Source organism: Tupaia chinensis, unplaced genomic scaffold, assembly GCF_000334495.1.
Source record: "Tupaia chinensis unplaced genomic scaffold, TupChi_1.0 Scaffold146027_1, whole genome shotgun sequence".
Taxonomy (NCBI): Eukaryota; Metazoa; Chordata; class Mammalia; order Scandentia; family Tupaiidae; genus Tupaia; species Tupaia belangeri.
The window spans coordinates 252,388-270,279 of record NW_006205883.1 but is presented as its reverse complement, the minus strand read 5'-3'; the positions used below and the strand labels follow the sequence as shown (position 1 = coordinate 270,279).

Sequence of the window (17,892 nt, the reverse complement as noted above, 5' to 3'; positions counted from 1 at the left end):
ATTGTGGTTAATGAGGCTCATCTCCTCTTTTTTTTTTTTTTTTTTTTTTTTTTGAGAGGTTTTTGCTATAGGGCGCATGTACTCTCCAGAAGGACAGAGAGAGACAGAGAGACAGAAAGTGAGAAATCACCCCCCAGGGGGGATGGCCACGCCACAATCCCTTCTCCCTTCTCCTCTTGGGATCTTGGGCACGCACACACACGCGCCTGGCATGACTCTAAGCCATCGGGTCCAGGACTCGAACCGTGGTGGACTACATGGGAGTCCAGCGACATAGACATTCTCCCAACTGCTGGTCCCTTGTTTCCTCTTATAAGGACTCCAATTCTATCAGATCAAGGCCACCCTGGTGACCTCATTAATCACCTCCACAAACACAAACACCCTGTCTCCAAATAAGTTCACACCCTGAGGTCCTGGGGGGGTCAGGACTTAAACGTATGAGTTTGTAGGAACATAATTCAGTATGTAGGAACATAATATCCCCTTGGAAGAAGCTGTTGGTAAAACTACCCCTGCATTCAAGTGACGGGTAAATGACACCCACACACGCCATCCCCCTTCCAAATCAGCACCACGCACTTCTTTTCGAACAATCTCAGATCTGTCTTCACACATTGCTTTCAAGACATAAGAAGAAAGTTTGGAGAATCTCTTTTGCATTTCATGGCTTCGCTTCCGGTGACCTTTTTTTTTTGGTAGTCTATTTACACCACAATCTCTTTTCCCATCACCATGGACTGTTTCTTTTTTTTTCCTGACTTCGAAAAAATTGTATTTGCATCAAATGACAAGGTTTCTTTCTTTTTCTCCCTTCCTTCCTTCCTTCCTTCCTTCCTTCCTTCTTCTTCTTCTTCTTCTTTTTTCTTTCTCTCTCTCTCTCTTTCTTTCTTTCTTTCTCTTTTTCTTTGTTTTTTTTTTTTCATTCCTGGTGCTCCCCACCCCCAGCCCAGCCTTTCTCCTAGACTGAGTTCCTTCCACTGCATGGGACAGCCCGGGGGCCATCTCTGCAGCCTCAGACAGCCCTTCCTCCTGGTCTGCCCCCTGCTCCCTGCTGTGAGATGCCCGAGCCTTGCCGTGCTCTCTGGCATCTCACGGACTCTTCCCTACCCCGCAGGTGGAGGGGGCTATCGACCCAAGACGCGTTATGGAAGCGCATACGGTAAAGGAGCTCTGGGTCACAAGTTGCTAGCACAGAGCGCTAACAGGGAGAATTCTGTCTTCGCGTCTCACGCTGGGCAACTAACCTGCCCCCTCGGTCTCTCACCTGCATGCTCACCAGGCAGCATGCTGAGGGGAGATGTCCTGCATGTCTTGCAGCATTAATTTCTTGAAAGGAATGAACGTCAAGATGCAGGTGTTGTTGTGTGAGTGTGTGTGCACACGTGTGCTTCTGCGTACATGCATGCATGCAGGTATTCGTACATGCTCACACCTAGACAAGGCCAGGTGGAGGTGTAGATTTCTCATGATTGTGCCCATGCATGCGTGTGGATATGTGTGTATGCATGTGTTTACATGTCTGCATGTCTTGCAGCATTAATTTCTTGAAAGGAATGAACGTCAAGATGCAGGTGTTGTTGTGTGAGTGTGTGTGCACACGTGTGCTTCCACGTACATGCATGCATGCAGGTATTCATATGTGCTCACACCTACACAAGGCCAGGTGGAGGCCTGTGTGGATTTCGCATGACTGTGCCCATGCATGCATGTGTATATGTGTGTATGCATGTGTTTACATGTGCACACAAGTGCAACAGATTGCACATGTGTCTGCATGCACTTGTGTAATTACATTAGGCATGCATGTGCATATTGTATGTGGTTGTGCATGTAGGTGCCCTTGGGTATGTGCATGTGAGTTGCAACATACTGTGCATGTGTGCATGCACACACACTCTTGTGCTTGGCTTACACATGCATGTGCGTGCTGCATGTGGGCTGCTTACATGCATGAGTTACATGTGTGTGTATGTGTGTTGTACATGGATGTGTTTGTGTGTCTACTCTCCAGCCCTGAAATTAAGCCTGCGTTGTGCTCTGTTGTTGTCACTCACACCCCAGGAGTCGCCGTTATATGTGGCATGTATGTGCACTTCCCTCCTTCCCTGTGCTCACGGTCCTTCCCCCAGCCAGAACAGAAAGTGATTAACACGGAGATTTTCGTGTGTGTTGTGCTCATTGTCCGAGCCCATTGTCAGCCTGCCAACAATGGCCCCAACACAAGGCCCTCCATTAGCTCTGCAGGATAAACACACGGGCGGGTCTGCTTCCCTTCCAGGTGGAGATGGTCACGCAACTTACGGAAACCCCCAAGGTAAGGGACTGACTCCGCCAGCCCCGTCTTTCCAAGAGCAAGCCCTTGCAAATCGTTATCAGAAGACCCACCTCCACATCTGTGATCCCAGTGTCCCAGCTTTCAAAAAGCACTTGCTGGTTCTCTATGGCTATAAAGAAACTTCCAAGGGAACGTGTGTGACCTTCAGGGTGGGACCAGGTGGAGCTCAGAGGAAGGAGAGGCAAGGATGGGTTCTCTGGCTGGAAAACGCCCTTCTGCTTTCAGAGCAAGACCTTGAAGGATGGCTCGGGTAACTGCATCCAGGAAGGTGCCAGGGCAGCTTTCTTTCCTTTGAGCACTTAGGACCCAAGAAGGAAATGAAAAGGGCAGTTATCAGAAGATCCCTGGCAGGGCACTGTCAGCCCCATCCCAGAGCAGACAATGGAGCATTTGCACCCAGAAAACTACCTTTGCCTCCCGTGCTGCTGGGAGAAAGGTTCCCCATCTCTTAGTGACTAGAGAGGCTGCCTGTTTGAGTTGGAGGTTGAGGATAAATCTGGCCACCCAACCACAAGGCTTTGATGAGTTTTCAATTATCGAGGGTGGGGGAAGAAAATGACTGAAGAGGCTCCCGACTTCTAATCCCAGGACTGCTATTGCTGTTTTCATGGTGTGATGGCATTCTTAGGAAATCCATTGGTTATTTTTTTCTTGAGGGTATAAGTTGGAGACCGGAAGAATGTACAAAAGATAAATGAGGAATCCTTTGCGCTCAAGTCTGGCACAGAATTTGGGGGAGGCGTTGGGGGTCCTGTGACAAAATATTGGGTGTTGGAAAAGTCCCTCCCTATTTTTCAATGTTTTTCTATGCAAGAAAAGAGAAACGCATCATGAATGCCGATGACAGAAGGAATATTCCTGCACGGGGGTAGGTGGGGGTTGGCAAGGACTCCTGCAGAGAACCATGTCCCTGCAAGTGCTGTAAAGGGGAGTGTGCGGTGTCAGGGAAGGCAGGGTGCTGGGTGGAGCTGGGTACACCCCAGCCATGTGCGTGACCAGGATGTAATATGTGGTGAAGAACGGGGACAAGAGATGAGTCTGGTCAGGTAAGCAGTTATCAGAGCCTGCACTTTATACAAGATTTACAGGAAGGAACTATCCTTGTGGACACGTGGGTGGAAAATGGATCTCAGGGGGTCTGCTGAGGTTCAGTAAAAACTCCTTCAAGACCAGTCAGCAACCTAAACTGGATAAGAGGATGAGTTGAATGAAGGTAGTCAGTAGAGGGACAGAAGAGGACGTTTACAGGACCATTAGGTAGTTGAAATGAATTGTATGTGGATGATTTGTTTGCAATAACAGAGCGGAAACAGGTGTGTAGCAGTCAGCGATGCTGTGTAACAAAAGATCCCAAAGCTTAGCGACTTAAAACAACCATTTATTATAGTCATGATGACATGAGTCAGCAGTTTGGGCTAAAATCACTCAACAAGTCCTCCTAGTATCTTCCAAATTCCTTGCATTTCTGGTAAGTCCTTGTGATGAGCCTGGCTGCATCTTCCTCATGTATCTGGGGCCTTCAGTGGAGGTTTAATTCAGCTTCAGGTGAGGATCTCGTATTGCTCTGAGAAGCTTGATTACTCAGTGGCCAGGCGGTTACCCAGAGATGAAACTAGACCAGCTGAACTTTGAAGAATTTGGTTGACCAAAGCCCAGACCCTGAGAATGTAGACACAGTAGACCGCAACTCTCAATAAGGATTTCTCCAACATCACACAACAGAGGGTGTGGGATGCAGGGCAGTCTCCCCAGGAGGCACAGCGAGGTGGAAGTATCAGACCTAGAACAGATCCTTGAGCTCTGAGAATGCTCTCCCACCCAATGTGGTAGCTTCATGCCTGGAGCCTCCTTGTGTCCCTCACCAATGACGCACCAAGAACTGGCTCAGGGCTTTCAACCCTGTCTGATAGAAGGTGTGTCATGGGCATGGAAATTTGAAATGGAAACCATGATCTCTTCTTCCTTTTTTTTTTCACTTAATGTATTTATTTTAATTTGACCAGAGAGGGACAGACAGAGAGAGAGAGAGAAGGTGAGAAAGCAAGCCTCCAGGTTCAGGACTTGAACTGTGGTCAACCATGTGGGAATCTAGTGTCCTTAGCTACCACTCCACCTGCTGGCCCCCTCTTCTTCTTTTTTGCTATTTATATGCTTTTTCTTTTCTTTTGGGAAGTGTTGATTTTGTCATAGCATTTGGTCATCCTTTGTTAACAAAAAAACCTAATCTTTTTTTTTTTTTTTTAAGAGAGATTTTTGCTATAGGACAAGTGTGGTCACCAGAGGCAGAAAGTGAGAAATCAGCCCAGAGAGGATGGCCATACTGAAACCCCTTCTCCATTCTCCTCTTGGGATTGGGGCCATGCACGCACACATGCCTACCTGAGTTTCAAGCCGCATGGGTCAGAACTCGAACTGCGGTTGGCCATCTGGGAGTCCAACGACGTAACCATTCTGCCATCGGCTGGTCCCAAGGAAACGTAATCTTTGTAGTCATTTTGGCCTTCAGGGCCTCTGATAAGTGTCTATATGTGTATGTGCAGAGACCCGGATGCCTTCCAAAGCTGGCCTACTAGGGCCCTTACGATGGGCTTGTTGGAAAAGTCACCATGACGTGTTTTTCTATGTTTTTCTATGCAAAAACGTGTCATAACTTTTCTAACAACCCAATAGTTGAGCACAGAGGTAATTTTTTCTTTTCTTTTTATTTTTTTAAAGGTTTTTGCTGTAGGGCGCGTGCGCTCTCCAGAAAGACAGAGACAGAGAGACAGAAAGCAAGAAATCACCCCCCCAGGGGGGATGGCCATGCCGCAATCCCTTCTCCTCCATTCTCCTCTCAGGATCTTGGGCACGCACGCACACGCGCCTGGCGTGAGGTTAAGCCACCGGGTCCAGGACTCAAACCGTGGTCGGCTACGTGGGAGTTCAGTGACATAGCCATTACGCTAACTGCTGGTCCCAGAAATATTGTACATCTTAACAGGTACAGAGTGAGCTCAGCCACGGGGTGAGTGATACTGGACATTATGGGAAGGCTCAGAGTTCCAGCCCCCGCTCGGCCCGAACACGCCAGGCACAGGTGTGCACATCCATGGTCCTGTCTGGGTGGACATCGAGGTGTGCTGAGACCTGGAAGAGGTCCTTTCTCTCGGTCTCTCCCCCTCTCTCCCCTCTCTCCCCTCTCTCACGTACACACACAACGGAAGGAATGAAGAAATAAAGGAAGAGGGAAAATGAAGGGGAGGGGAGGAAGGGGAAGAAGAAAGAAAGAGAAAGATTTTGAAAAAGATCCTGGGCTTTCCAGTGCTGGAGGCCATGAGGAAGACCCAGGTTCGAATCCCAGGTCGACCCACACACGTACGGAGCATGTGAGTCCGAGATCCCAGCCAGCTGAGAAGGCTGGATGAGGACCGCCATGTCGGACCCTACGGAATATCCTTGTCTCTCTCTCTCTCTGACTCATGAAATAAACAAACAAATGTAAAAAGTAAATCGTTCAGAATAAAGTTCCCCATATAAAAAGGTATGAGGGAGTCAAACACAGCGAGCAAACCAAAACTAGGCGCAGGGCTTCGTGGGTTCAGATCCTTGCCTTGGGAGTCTTGGATGGGTTCCACCTGGATTTGGACCTTGCGCCTTTGGGAGAGAACAGTCATTCCCTGGGGAGCGTTTGCTCCGACTGGCTGTTTTCTTCCTGGAGGTGAGGGGAGGTAGACAAGGCATGTGCTGGCAGACTTGATGGGAATATGAGGGTCTCCTGCTGGCCCTGGTTGGCTCTCACACCTCGCCCTCTCTGGACGTGACTTCCCCGCAGGGAACACCGTGGCGAGCATCGTGTCTCCGATCGTATCCGTGGTGGTGGTCACCCTCGTGGGAGCGGCAGTCAGCTACTTCAAACTCAACCGGAGGAGGAATTGCTTCCGGACTAATGGCAAGTTCCACCATCCGTATTCTCTTTCTTAATTATCAAACCAGATCACAGGACCGGCAGGTGGCTTTGGTGTTGAGGGTGCTGGACTCCCACATGGCTGACCACGGTTCGAGTCCTGGACCTGGCAGCTTGCTTTCTCACTTTCCATCTCTCTTGCTCTCTCTCACTCTGTCCCTCTCTGGCCAAATTAAATTAATTAATGAATTAAATCAAATGAAATAATTCTTGGGACCAGCAGTTAGCGTCATGGCTATGTCGCTGGACTCCCACGTAGTCGACCGCGGTTTGTGTCCCAGACCTGGTGGCTTAAACTCACACCGGGCGCGTGTGCGTGTGTGCCCAAGATCCTGAGAGGAGGATGGAGGGGAAGGGATTGCGGTGTGGCCATCCCCTCTGGGGGGGTGATTTCTCGCCTTCTGTCTCTCTGTCTCTCTCTGTCTGGCGAGTGCACGCGCCCTATAGGAAAAACCTCTCCAAAAAAAAAAAAAAAGAAAAAAAAATGAAATAGTTCTTAAAAAAATACAGATTAAAAAAGCCTTTATTTTCTTATTTATCTAATTATTTTTGTTGTGGTTTTCAAGTTGTCAGATTTGGGACTCAAACCACAGTCTATCATGTGGGGATCCAGCACCCTAAGGACCATGCCACCTGCTGGCTTCAAATTCTAATTAAAAAAAAAAAATAGAGACCAGCTGGTGGTGTGATGGTTTAGGTGCTGAACTCCCACTTGACCGACTGCAGTTTGAGTCCCGGACCCGGCAGATTGTTTTCTCACTTTGTTTCTCTCTCTGTGTGTCTCTGTCTCTCTCTGGAAAGCACATGTGGCTTATAGCGAATGAAAAAATAAAAGAGAAAGGATTTTTAAAAAATTTTTAAACTTGGGACCAGCAGATAGCATAATGGTGTTGTCTCTGGACTCCCACATGGCCGACTACGGCTCAAGTCCTGGACCCAAAGGCTTGGAACTCATGATGGGCATGTGTGTGTGCGTGCCCAAGATCCTTGGAGGAGAATGCTGAACGGATTGTGGCGTGAACATCCCCTCAGGGGTTCTTTCTCGCTTTCTGTCTCTCTGTCTCTCCCGAGAATGCACATGCCCCATGGCAAAAATCTCTCAGAAAAGAAAAATAATAAAAAAGTCAGAGGAGGGACAGGAATGGTTTATCCAGAAGCAATGAGTCCAACTTTTCTCTCGGGTCTAGTCAGTAGGGTCTGTCTGGAGTTTGCAGAGAAACTGCAGTGATCCCAGAAGAATCTCTGACAAGTCTGTGTGTACCTTTAGGGGTTGTGTTTGTCAACCTCCCAACCTGTCTGCGGGCTCCCCCTACTGGTCAGTGGGTGCCTCACATGAGCCTCTGTGTTGGGGTGAGCAAACCTCCCTCTGCAGAACACTTAGTCTGAAAGTTGAGGTGACAGGATTGAGGTAATGAAGACCAGCCTTGCTTCCATAGCAACACACTGTATCATTTTTTTTTTTAGACTTTTTTGTCTTAAGGCGCTCGCCAGAGAGAGACAGAGACAGAGAGAAAGAAAGTGAGAAATCATCCCTCAAGGGAGATGACCATGCCACAGTCCCTTCTCCTCCATTCTCCTCTCGGGATTCTTGGCACGCACGCACACGCACCCAGCGTGAGTTTTAATCTACCAGGTGTGGGACTCGAACCACAGTCAGCCATGTGGGAGTCCAGCTGGCCCTGATGCAATGTATCATTACAGAGATGCTGTGGGTTCATTTGGAAGCCTCTTTGCATTGATTCAAACACACTTAGCTGGGCCAACAGGTGGCGTGGTGGTTAAGGAGCTGGACTCCCACATGGCCAACCATGGTTCAAGTCCCGGACCCGGTGGGTTGAAACTCCTGCTGGCGCAGGTGCATACGTGCCCAAGATCCCAGAAGAGAATGGGTAGAAGGGATTGCCGTGTGGCCATTGCCCCTGGGGGGTGATTTCTCACTCCCTTTTTCTGTATCTCTGGTGAGCACATGTGTCCCCTAGCTAAATATCTCTCAAAAACATAAGATAAAATAAGAATAAACACGTTTAGCCAAGCACAGAAATTGGGTGAGCAGCCTGACAAATGACATACCCAGAGGCTTCTGGGGCACAGAATCTAACAGTGGGGACAGCTACAGGCTGTAATCTCAGGAAATCAGACAAGTAATATTTCCTGCAGTTTTTTTGGGGGGGTAGGTTTTTACCATGGGGTGCATGCACTTGCTGCAGAGAGACAGAGAGAGGGAGAGTGAGACATCACCTCCCGGGAGGATGTCCACTCTGCAATCCCTTCTCCATTCCCCTCTTGGGATTTTATGCACACACATACACACACACACACACACACGCAAATGCCTGGTGTGATTTCACGCTGCCACATCCTGGACTCGAACTGTGGTCCTCCATGTGGGAGTCCAGCACCTTAACCACCATGCCACCTGCTGGCCCTGAGACAGGTCCTTTGTAGCAGTTGTTTTTTTTTTCTTTTGGAGAGATTTTCACTGTAGGGCGCGTGCGCTCGCCAGACAGACAGAGAGAGATATAGAGACAGAAAGCGAGAAATCACCCCCCAGGGGGGATGGTCACGCCGCAATCCCTTCTCCTCCATTCTCCTCTCGGGATCTTGGGCACGCACGCACACGCGCCCGGCGTGAGTTTTAAGCCACCGGGTCCGGGACACGAACCGCGGTCGACTACGTGGGAGTCCAGCGACATAGCCATTACGCTAACTGCTGGTTCCCTGTAGCAGTTGTTTTAAAGTAGTTTTGGTTTTATTTTCCCACGTGTGACATCGTGTTTCCCACCTTCCTTACAGAACCAGCACACGTCTGAAAACCCACGTGCCCTGTGGCTTTGAGAAAAGTCCGATCCAGAGAAGAAATCCGCGTTCCGCTTCCGGGCGAAGCTCTTTTTATTCTTGGCAAAATCCCCCGAGCTAAAGGGCCTTCTCTTCTTTTTGAAGGACTTGAAAAAGATTCCCTAACTTGTGTGGTGGTGGTGGGGTCCTAACAATAGGTTCGTCTGGGGGCCAGCAAATGGCGTGGTGGTCAGGAGCTGGGCTCCCACATAGCCAACTGTACGGTTCGAGTCCCAGGCCTGGCAGCTGGAAAAATCACACCAGGCGTGTGTGCGTGTGCGCCCAGCATCTTCAGAGGAGAAGGGAGGAGAGAAGATTGTGGCATGGCTGTCTCCCCTGTAGGGGGCGAGTTCTCCCTTTTCCTCTGTCTGTCTCTGTCCTGTGGTTGCATGTACCCTACAGGGAGAAAAAAAAAGCCCTAAAAAGAAAAAAGAAAAAAGAAAAAAAAGATAGCTCCATGTGTCAGTTCAGCCTTCATTTAGAAAGAGAGATCAGGAGTCCCCGCTTGGAATTCTTCAACTACCTCACGGTGCGAGTAACCTGCAAAGGTTTAACCCCGCAGCGGGGTCTCAAAGCACCAGGCAGGGGAAAGGCATTGTATGTCAGGGGAGAGGGAAGCATGCCCCTTACTGAGGTTTCCAAGTGAAGATAAGTTCGAGCTCTGGCAGCTCAGCCTGGGCTACGTTCTGCAGCCCTGCCCAGCAGGGAGAGCTCAGCCTTGCAGAGACCTGGGGTGAGTTACTCCCCAGCGTCTGCGTCCAGCGTGGGGATGGCCCCGCCGAGCACGAGGCTGAGTGTGTGTGTCCTAGAACGCGGAATTACTGACGCTGAAACTGTCTGGAAGAAGCCAGTCTTGGGGTACTTCTTTCCTAGGGAAGATGACGGTTTCAGTATTTGCAGGGAAGAATGGGCAGAGACGTGGGTTCGGATGTTGGAGCTGGACACTGGGCACTATTTTATCTTCAGCCTTGGGGACTGTAAAGGTGTGTGCGTGAAGCATCTGTGTGGCTTTCTCTGGCGTGTACTGTCCCTTGTCAGTGCGGTAGGAAACCGTCGTGTGTCTGTAGGCATCTAAGAAGAGGCTGGCTGTTTGCTTCTGCTGTAGCCGTAGTTCTGGGGGAGGAGAGGACGGTTTGGGTACGTGAGTACAGTTTGACGACAGCGAGGCTGATGTTTTACAACTTTCAGATGGTGCCCTACATATCACAACCAAAGGTGAAACTCATATATGGAATCTATAAAAATCCCAAGTATGTGGGGCAGAAGGTGGCAGGGTGATTAAGACTCCCACGTGGTCAACCACGGTTCCAGTCCTGGACCTGGAGGTTTGACAATCACTCCAGGTGCACATGCCCCAAATCACAGGAGAACAATGGAGAAGGGATTGCAGCGTGGCCATGCCCCCCAGCCCCAGGGGTGATTTCTCCCTTTCCATCTCTCGGTCTCTCTTCATCGCTCTCCAGTGAGTGCACGCTCCCTATGGCAAAAAAAAGAAAACCAAACCCCCTAAGAATCAAACAAAAATATGCAGGTATTGTGCTTATCCTTGTGAATGGGGACTTACATCTTCAGAGGGGGGAAGCTGAAAGCAGAAAACCTTAAAAACTCTGTCCAGTTGGAAAAAGAACTTAGAGTGTCTGTCCCAGCTCAGGCGAGTGAGGACCGACTGTCCCAGATTACAGAATGACCTAGGACTCGGCCACTCGAAGACTGCCCGTATTCCTGATTTCCGCTGGCGTGTCCTCAGCACGCCTGTCTTGCAGGGGCCTTTCCGGAGCTGGCTAGGTCCTGTTACCGTTTCCCATACGTAAGTTTCAGTACGAGTTTAATTTCATCTTGGTCAATGCCGTGTGTGTGTGTGTGTGTGTGTGTGTGTGTAGACTTGCACACATATACTCAGATCCAGATAGAGTCCAACTATTTTTTTTTACCTTAAGCCCATCCGTTTCCTTTGTCAAAAACCACTCAAGTCTTTGTAACTGGGGCCAGGAGGAGTTGCTGCAGTAAAATGTGATGCTCTGCAAGGCGGATCCGTGTTGGAAGGTTCCAGGTTCGAGTCTGCGACCTTCCAGAGGACACCGGGCACGTGTGTGCCCCATGATCGGGGCTGGCTGGGGCTCGGGTGAATCCCGGTGTCACAATGTTTTTACGGGTGTCATAGACATAAATATACTTTTTCTTTCTTTAAAAAAGAGTTATTTAACTTTATTATTATTACTGTTATTATAATTATTATTGTAACGTGGTTTGGGACATGTGTGCTCACTACAGAGAGACAGTGATGGGAAATGAGAAAGCAAGCCACCAGGGCCCGGGCTCAAATTGAGGTTGGCCCCGTGAGAGTCCAGTGCCACCTGCTGGCCCCTAAGTGTATGTTTCTCGCTTTCTATCTCTCTGTCTCTCATTGTGAGTGTACGTATCCTATGACAAAGAAAAACAATTTTGCAAATAGCATGCTTATCCTTATGAATTGGGAGTTACGTCTTCAGAGGGAGGAAGCTGTAAGCAGAAAACCTTTAAAACTCTGTCCAGTTGGAAAAAGAACTTAGAGTGTCTGTCCCAGCTCAGGCGAGTGAGGACCGACTGTCCCAGATTACAGAATGACCTAGGACTCGGCCACTCGAAGACTGCCCGTATTCCTGATTTCCGCTGGCGTGTCCTCCGCACGCCTGTCTTGCAGGGGCCTTTCCGGAGCTGGCTAGGTCCTGTTACCGTTTTCCACACGGGAGTTTCAGTACGAGTTTAATTTCATCTTGGTCAATGCCCTGTGTGTTTGTCTGTGTAGACTCGCACACTCATACGTGCACACATGTACTCAGACCCAGAGGGAATCTAGCCATTTTTGACATTAAACCCATCCGTTTCCTTTGTCAAAAACTACTCAAGTACTGGTAACTGGGGCCAGAAGGTGTTGCTGCAGTAAAATGTGATGCTCTGCAAGGCGGATCCGTGTTGGAAGGTTCCAGGTTCGAGTCCGTGACCTTCCTGAGGACACCGGGCACGTGTGTGCCCATGATCGGGGCTGGCTGGGGCTCGGGTGAATCGCGGTGTCACGATCTTGTTGTAGGTGCTCTGTCTCTGTCTTCCCCACTGACTCATTCATCAAATAAATAAATCAACATTTAAAAAATAAATACATTTAAAAATACCGTCTTTGGTGCTGTCCCGCCCTTTCTCTGTTTTTGCACGTGACACTGAAACAGCAGGGAAGGCCGTCTGAAAGTCATGACACTATGGGGTTGTACACAACAGACATCACTCCCTCTGCGCACCCCACCCCTCTTTTTCCCAAATATCAGAGACCTAAATAGGGTTTTTTCTTTAAAAGAAAAAGAAAATGAAAGGCTAGTAGGTGGCATGGTGGTTGGGGCTCTGAACTCCCACGGTTCAAGTCCCAGACCTGGCAGCTTGCTTTCTATCTCTCCCTTTCTCTCCCTCTCTCTGTCTCTCTCTGGTCATATATAAAAATAATAAAAATAACAGCAAAGACAATGAAAGAAATAGATAATTCTTTTAAAAATTATTTAACTTCATTTTAATTTGATTTGGGACTTGTGTGTGCATCAGAGAGAGAGAGAGAGGGGATGTGAGACAGCAAGCTGCCAGGTCTGGGACTCAAACTGCCGTCAGCCATGTGGGAGTCCAGCACCTTCACCACCACGCCACCTGCAGGTCCCTAAATATACTTTTTCAAATTGCTTTAATAATGATTTAGTTAGTTTTTTTTATTACTATTATGATGATTCATTTTCTATAGGGCACATGCACCCACCAGAGAGAGACAGAGAGACAGAGAGATAGAGAAAGAGAAAGCAAGTCCTCAGGTCTGGGACTCCAACCACAGTTGGCCGTGTGGGAGCCCAGCACCTTAACCACCATGACATCTACTGACCCCCCTTTTTCAAACCTTTCCATTTATCCTTCCAGTTACGTCCTTCTGATGCGTGCATTTCCGTAAGCCATCCAAGCTTTCGCTGGGAGTCCCCAGCCATCCCGAGCTTTCTCCTCTCAGGATAATCGCAAAACCTCAACCGTCCTTGCTGCTCTTCTTGGAAGCATTTCTGTCTGGACTCTGCAGGGAATCCAGCTGCCCAAACGTGTGTGAGATCTTCTCAGCCGCTTTGGAAATATTCTTCCTTCTTCCCAGGGAAAATCCATTTTAAATGGAATATCGGAAACCACTGTACTTGGGGGAGTGTGGTTAACTGATGAGCGAGTTCCTGCTGGAGATGATAGACTCTGATGTTTTTTTTAAAGAAGGATGTGTTTTAATTTTATTTATTATTATTATTATTAGTTTAATTTGACCAGAGATAGAGGGGGGGAAAGTGAGAAAGCAAGCCGCCAGGTCTAGAACTCAAACCGCGGTTGGCCAAGTGGGAGTCCAGAGCCATTAACCTGTATGCCATTGGAATCTGATTTGTTTTTCCTTTTTAAAATTTGCTGTAGGCTGTGTGTGCTTACCAGAGACAAAGAGAGAGAAAGGGAAAGTGAGAAATCATTCCCAGGGGGATGGCCACGCCGCAATCCCTTCTCCTCTATTCTCCTCTCGGGATTTGGGCACGCACGCACACGCACCCAGCATGGTGTCCGGGCAGTCGGGTCTGAGACTCGAACTGCAGTCAGCCAGGTGGGGTCCAGACACCCCAAACCCTGTCGCTATCTGAAACGCCGTCATGGCTCCTGAATTCACAGGTCTGCTGTACTCGGGGACGAACGTCACGTCACATTTATTGTGATGCGGCGGGTGGGTTTCAGACGCCGTCAGCCCTTGCCCTACCAAGGATTTCAGATAATGACGATGAATCTGGCTCTCGAGGACGCAGGGCCGCGGCTCTGTTCATTTCCACGGTCCTTCTTTCGAATCCTCGCTCTGAAACAGCAGCAGCTCGCCTGGGATCCTTTCTGCAAGGGCCGAGCTTGCTCTGAGCCCCCCGAGTCTTCAGCGTGTGTTCACCTACTCTCACGGCGCCTTTGACTCCCGGTTTTCAATTAAGCTCACTCAGACGGCCTGAAACGTCCCTGAAGCAAGTCATCCGAAGCGGACAACTGCGCTTCAGAAACGGGATGCAGAGACAGTTTCTCTCTCTGGTCAAATAAAAAATAAATGAATGAATAAATAAAAATTAAATGAAATAATTCTTAAAAAAAGGCAACCCATAGCTCATGCTATAAACCCTTTGCATTTTTAAAATGAATTACTTTTTATTTAACTTAATTTATTATTATTATTATTATTATTATTATTATTATTATTATTTTCCAGTTTGATCAGAGAGAGAAACAGAGAAAGAGAGAGGGAAAGGGAGGAACCAAGCCGCCTGATCTGGGACTTGAACCGTGGTCAGCCATGTGGGTGTCCAGCGCCCTTCACCACCTCATCACCTGCCAGCCCCATGCCTTTGCTTATTGTATTTATTTATTTATTTGTTGTTTTGGTATTGAGGTGTTTGCAATTGCAGTGCTTCCTATGTTATGTCAACATACAAAACACCGCTCTGTAACTGTGATCCTAACACGCACACTTCTAACCTGAAAGAATTTGAAAAGTTCATGGACAAATGGAATTAACATATGAGTATATTTTGGTGCAAAAGAAAGAAGCTGAGGTCCACGCATAATTTTCCCGTAGCACACGTGTTCTGTGAATTCTCGGAAGACGCTCTGGTACACACGTGTATATGTTGCGTGGCATTTTTTGCATTCTTGGTTTTTCAAGATAGTTAAGTCTTAGTCAGCCTCTGTCAGTCAGTGACGTTTTCTGCAATCAAACAAGTTCATGTCTTTGGGTGGCTTCTGGGTTCGAAATCTTTTCTTTGTGGACATATTTTTTTTTTCTACTTTTTAGGATTTTTGCCATAGGATACGTGTGCTGACCGGAGAGAGATAGAGAGACAGGGAAAGTGAGACATCACCCCCAGGGGAGGATGGCCATGCCACAATCCCTTCTCCCCCATTCTCCTCTAGGGATCTTGAGCACGCATGCACACGCGCCCGGCATGAGTTGAAGCCACCGGGTCTGGGACTCGAACCTTGCTCGACCATGTGGGAGTCCTCTGCCTTCGCCACTACACCAACTGCTGGCCCCTATGCTTAGGATTCTAAAATGTCCTATTGCTAGAATATGGGCTTTTGTGTATGAATGTCATTTCTTTTTTAAAATTTTAAATGATATTATTTCACTTTATTTATTTTCATTTGACCAGGAAAGGACAGAGCGCGAGAGAGAGAGAAAGTGAGAAAGCAAGCCACCAGGTCCAGGGCTTGAACCACTGTCAACCATGTGGGAGTTCAGTGCCTCTAAACACCACGCCACCTGCCAGCCCCTGAATGTCATTTCTAGAAAGAAATTTTCCTAAGTGCCTGCTTAGGAACATGAGGGCTCGTTTTGCCATCCGCAAACAGCATTTGTCCGGGTCCCGGGGAGGAGAAGGCTGACTGTGAGCTCCCTGGAGACGGACAGCAACAGGAACCGCGCTGCAGCCATGCCCACGACAAGACGCCTCCTTGCGTTTAAAAATGGACCTTGCTGTGTCCGGGATTACGAGGGTGGCCAGTGGCTGGCCGCCTTCTGTCCTCCTGTCCCTGCACAAGCTCGGGGTACAAAGGGGAGAGTCCGGAGCTGGGGAAGGGCGAGTGAGAGTGCAGGGCAGAGGCACGGGGCCGTGGGCACAGTCGTTCTTGCTGGGAAACGGGTCAGATGTCACATCGGACACACCCTAGACGTTGTTCTCAAGGTCGCCGCCATCTGGCTCGGGCGGGTCCCCCAGGTAGCCACGCGCTCATGTGCTGGACTGGATGTCACCCGGCCCACTGAGGTTCGGATCCTCAGTGCACTGAGACTGAGAAGGCTTGGCCCAGATTAGAGAAGTCCCTGGGTTTAAAAGTTCCCACAGCCTTGGCAAAGAGTAGGCAGGCTCCGGTAGTTTGTTTTCATTTTCTCTTAAGAGTTTATAGACATCTTTCTCCCACGAGGGAGAGAGAGAGGGGCAGACACCCCTGCCAGGGTCTCTACGCCGCGGTTCAACCCCACCCTTGGCCAGTCCAGATTGTGGGCACATCTAGGGAGGCCCCGAGACGCAAACCCTGGTCCCCTACTAGTCGGTCCAGTCGTCTCTCCACCGTGTGTCTGTCTGGGCTGTGTTTTTAATATAGACTAACCACGTCCCTAGGAGGGCCAGCAGCCGGCATGGTGGTGAAGGCGCTGGATTCCCATATAGCAGACCACGCTTCGAGTCCCACGCCCAAAATCCCACGGGGAGAATGGAGGAGAAGGGATTATGGCGTGGCCATCCCCTCTGGGGGGTGATTTCTCACTTTCCCTCTCTTCCTCTCTCTCTGTCTCTGTCTCTCTTCTGCTAATGCATACACCCTCTGATAAAGACCTTAAAAAATGAAATAAACACAAAAACACATCAGCAGTAAGTAAAAACCAAGATTTTGGGTCTTTGAGGAGACTTACCCAACTCCGTAGATCTTTTTTGGGGGGGAAGGGAGGACTCTTTCTGGCATGTGATACATGGGGTCCAGGCATGGTGCAAAACACCCCCATGGTGCTCAGGACACCCCCACGGCAAAGGCGTGGACCCTAGCAGCAAAAGACTCCCGTCTGGAGCCCCAGGTGACCCGACCTCTGCTCCCAGCCCCTGCCCAGGGACAGGCGTGTGTGCAGAGCTGCTCGAAGGCTTTTGCTCTGCTTGGAAACAGAATGGTGTCAGGCGGCGAGGCGGAGGGAGGCCAGCGGCTAGGGAGCTCCCCGCGAGGGACCCCACCGTGGGGATGCAGCCCTGGGCTGAGCTGGTTGGACTTCAGGGGTTGTTGTGTGCAGAGACCGCAGAGACAGAAGACACCGCGGGACGGCTCTGCGAGGGGAAACGGTCCTGTTCTTTTTCTCTAAGTGCACAGAATAGGTTCTGCCTGGTGGCCTTTTACACAGAGCAGACTTCTCAACGCGGGTGAGAGAGCTCTCCCCAGAGGGCATTGGGCAATGTCTGTACGCGGTGTGGGTTGTCGCAGCTGGGGAGGGGAGTGGGAGCTCCTGGCGTGTGGTGAGTGGGGCCCAGAGATGGTGTTTCAGACCCTGCAGTGCACAGGGCGCCCCTTCTCAGAGTCCGCTAAGCACTGTCTGTCTGACCACCTTCTGTGCGTACCTGTCTAGCTTAGCTGCCTCCGTCTCACCTCCTTGTCCCTCATCTCTGCAGTTTTCCTCTTCCTACTCATTCCTGTCTACGCAGGCTGTTCTATGCATTTCACTTTTTTTCTTTTTGGAGAGGTTTTTGTTTTAGGGCATGTGTGCTTGCCAGAGAGACAGAGACAGTGAGAGGGAAAGTGACAAATCACCCCCAGGAGGGATGGCCATGCTGCAATCCCTTCTCCTCCATTCTCCTCTCAGGATTTTGGGCACGCATGCACATGCGCCTGGCGTGAGTTTCAAGCCACTGGGTTTGGGACTCGAACCTTGGATGGCCAAGGGTGAGTCCAGTCACGTGACTGCTACACCATCTGCTGGTTCCCTATCTACTTACCTATCTATCACTTATGTATCTATCATCTATTTATCTATTATCTATCTATCATCTATCTATGTATCTATCTATATATCATCTATCTCTATCATCTATCTATCCATCAATCTATCTATTTACTTATCTATCTATCTATCATCTATCTATCTATCACCTGTTTACACGGTTCACTTATTCATGAAGCCACATGTAAGCCATTTATTTATGAATGCATGCACACACTCACGGATGCATGGGTGTACCGGCCGCAG

At 49.2% G+C, this 17,892-nt stretch overlaps 1 protein-coding gene across 2 annotated transcripts in view; it reads left to right on the top strand.

Annotated features, from left to right (window-relative positions):
• Nucleotides 1–9,342, top strand: part of XG (Xg glycoprotein (Xg blood group)) — a 33,744-nt gene extending 24,402 nt beyond the window's left edge. Inside the window, exons 9-12 of one of the 2 annotated variants that reach the window (XM_027768361.1) lie at nucleotides 1,118–1,162; nucleotides 2,282–2,317; nucleotides 6,150–6,266; nucleotides 9,075–9,342. In XM_027768361.1, the coding sequence (XP_027624162.1) occupies nucleotides 1,118–1,162; nucleotides 2,282–2,317; nucleotides 6,150–6,266; nucleotides 9,075–9,091 (215 nt within the window). In that variant the 3' untranslated portion in view covers nucleotides 9,092–9,342. The remainder of the gene's footprint in view (nucleotides 1–1,117; nucleotides 1,163–2,281; nucleotides 2,318–6,149; nucleotides 6,267–9,074) is intronic. The other variant, XM_027768363.1, reaches the window with a different exon arrangement.
• The last annotated feature ends 8,550 nt before the right edge of the window (nucleotides 9,343–17,892 follow it).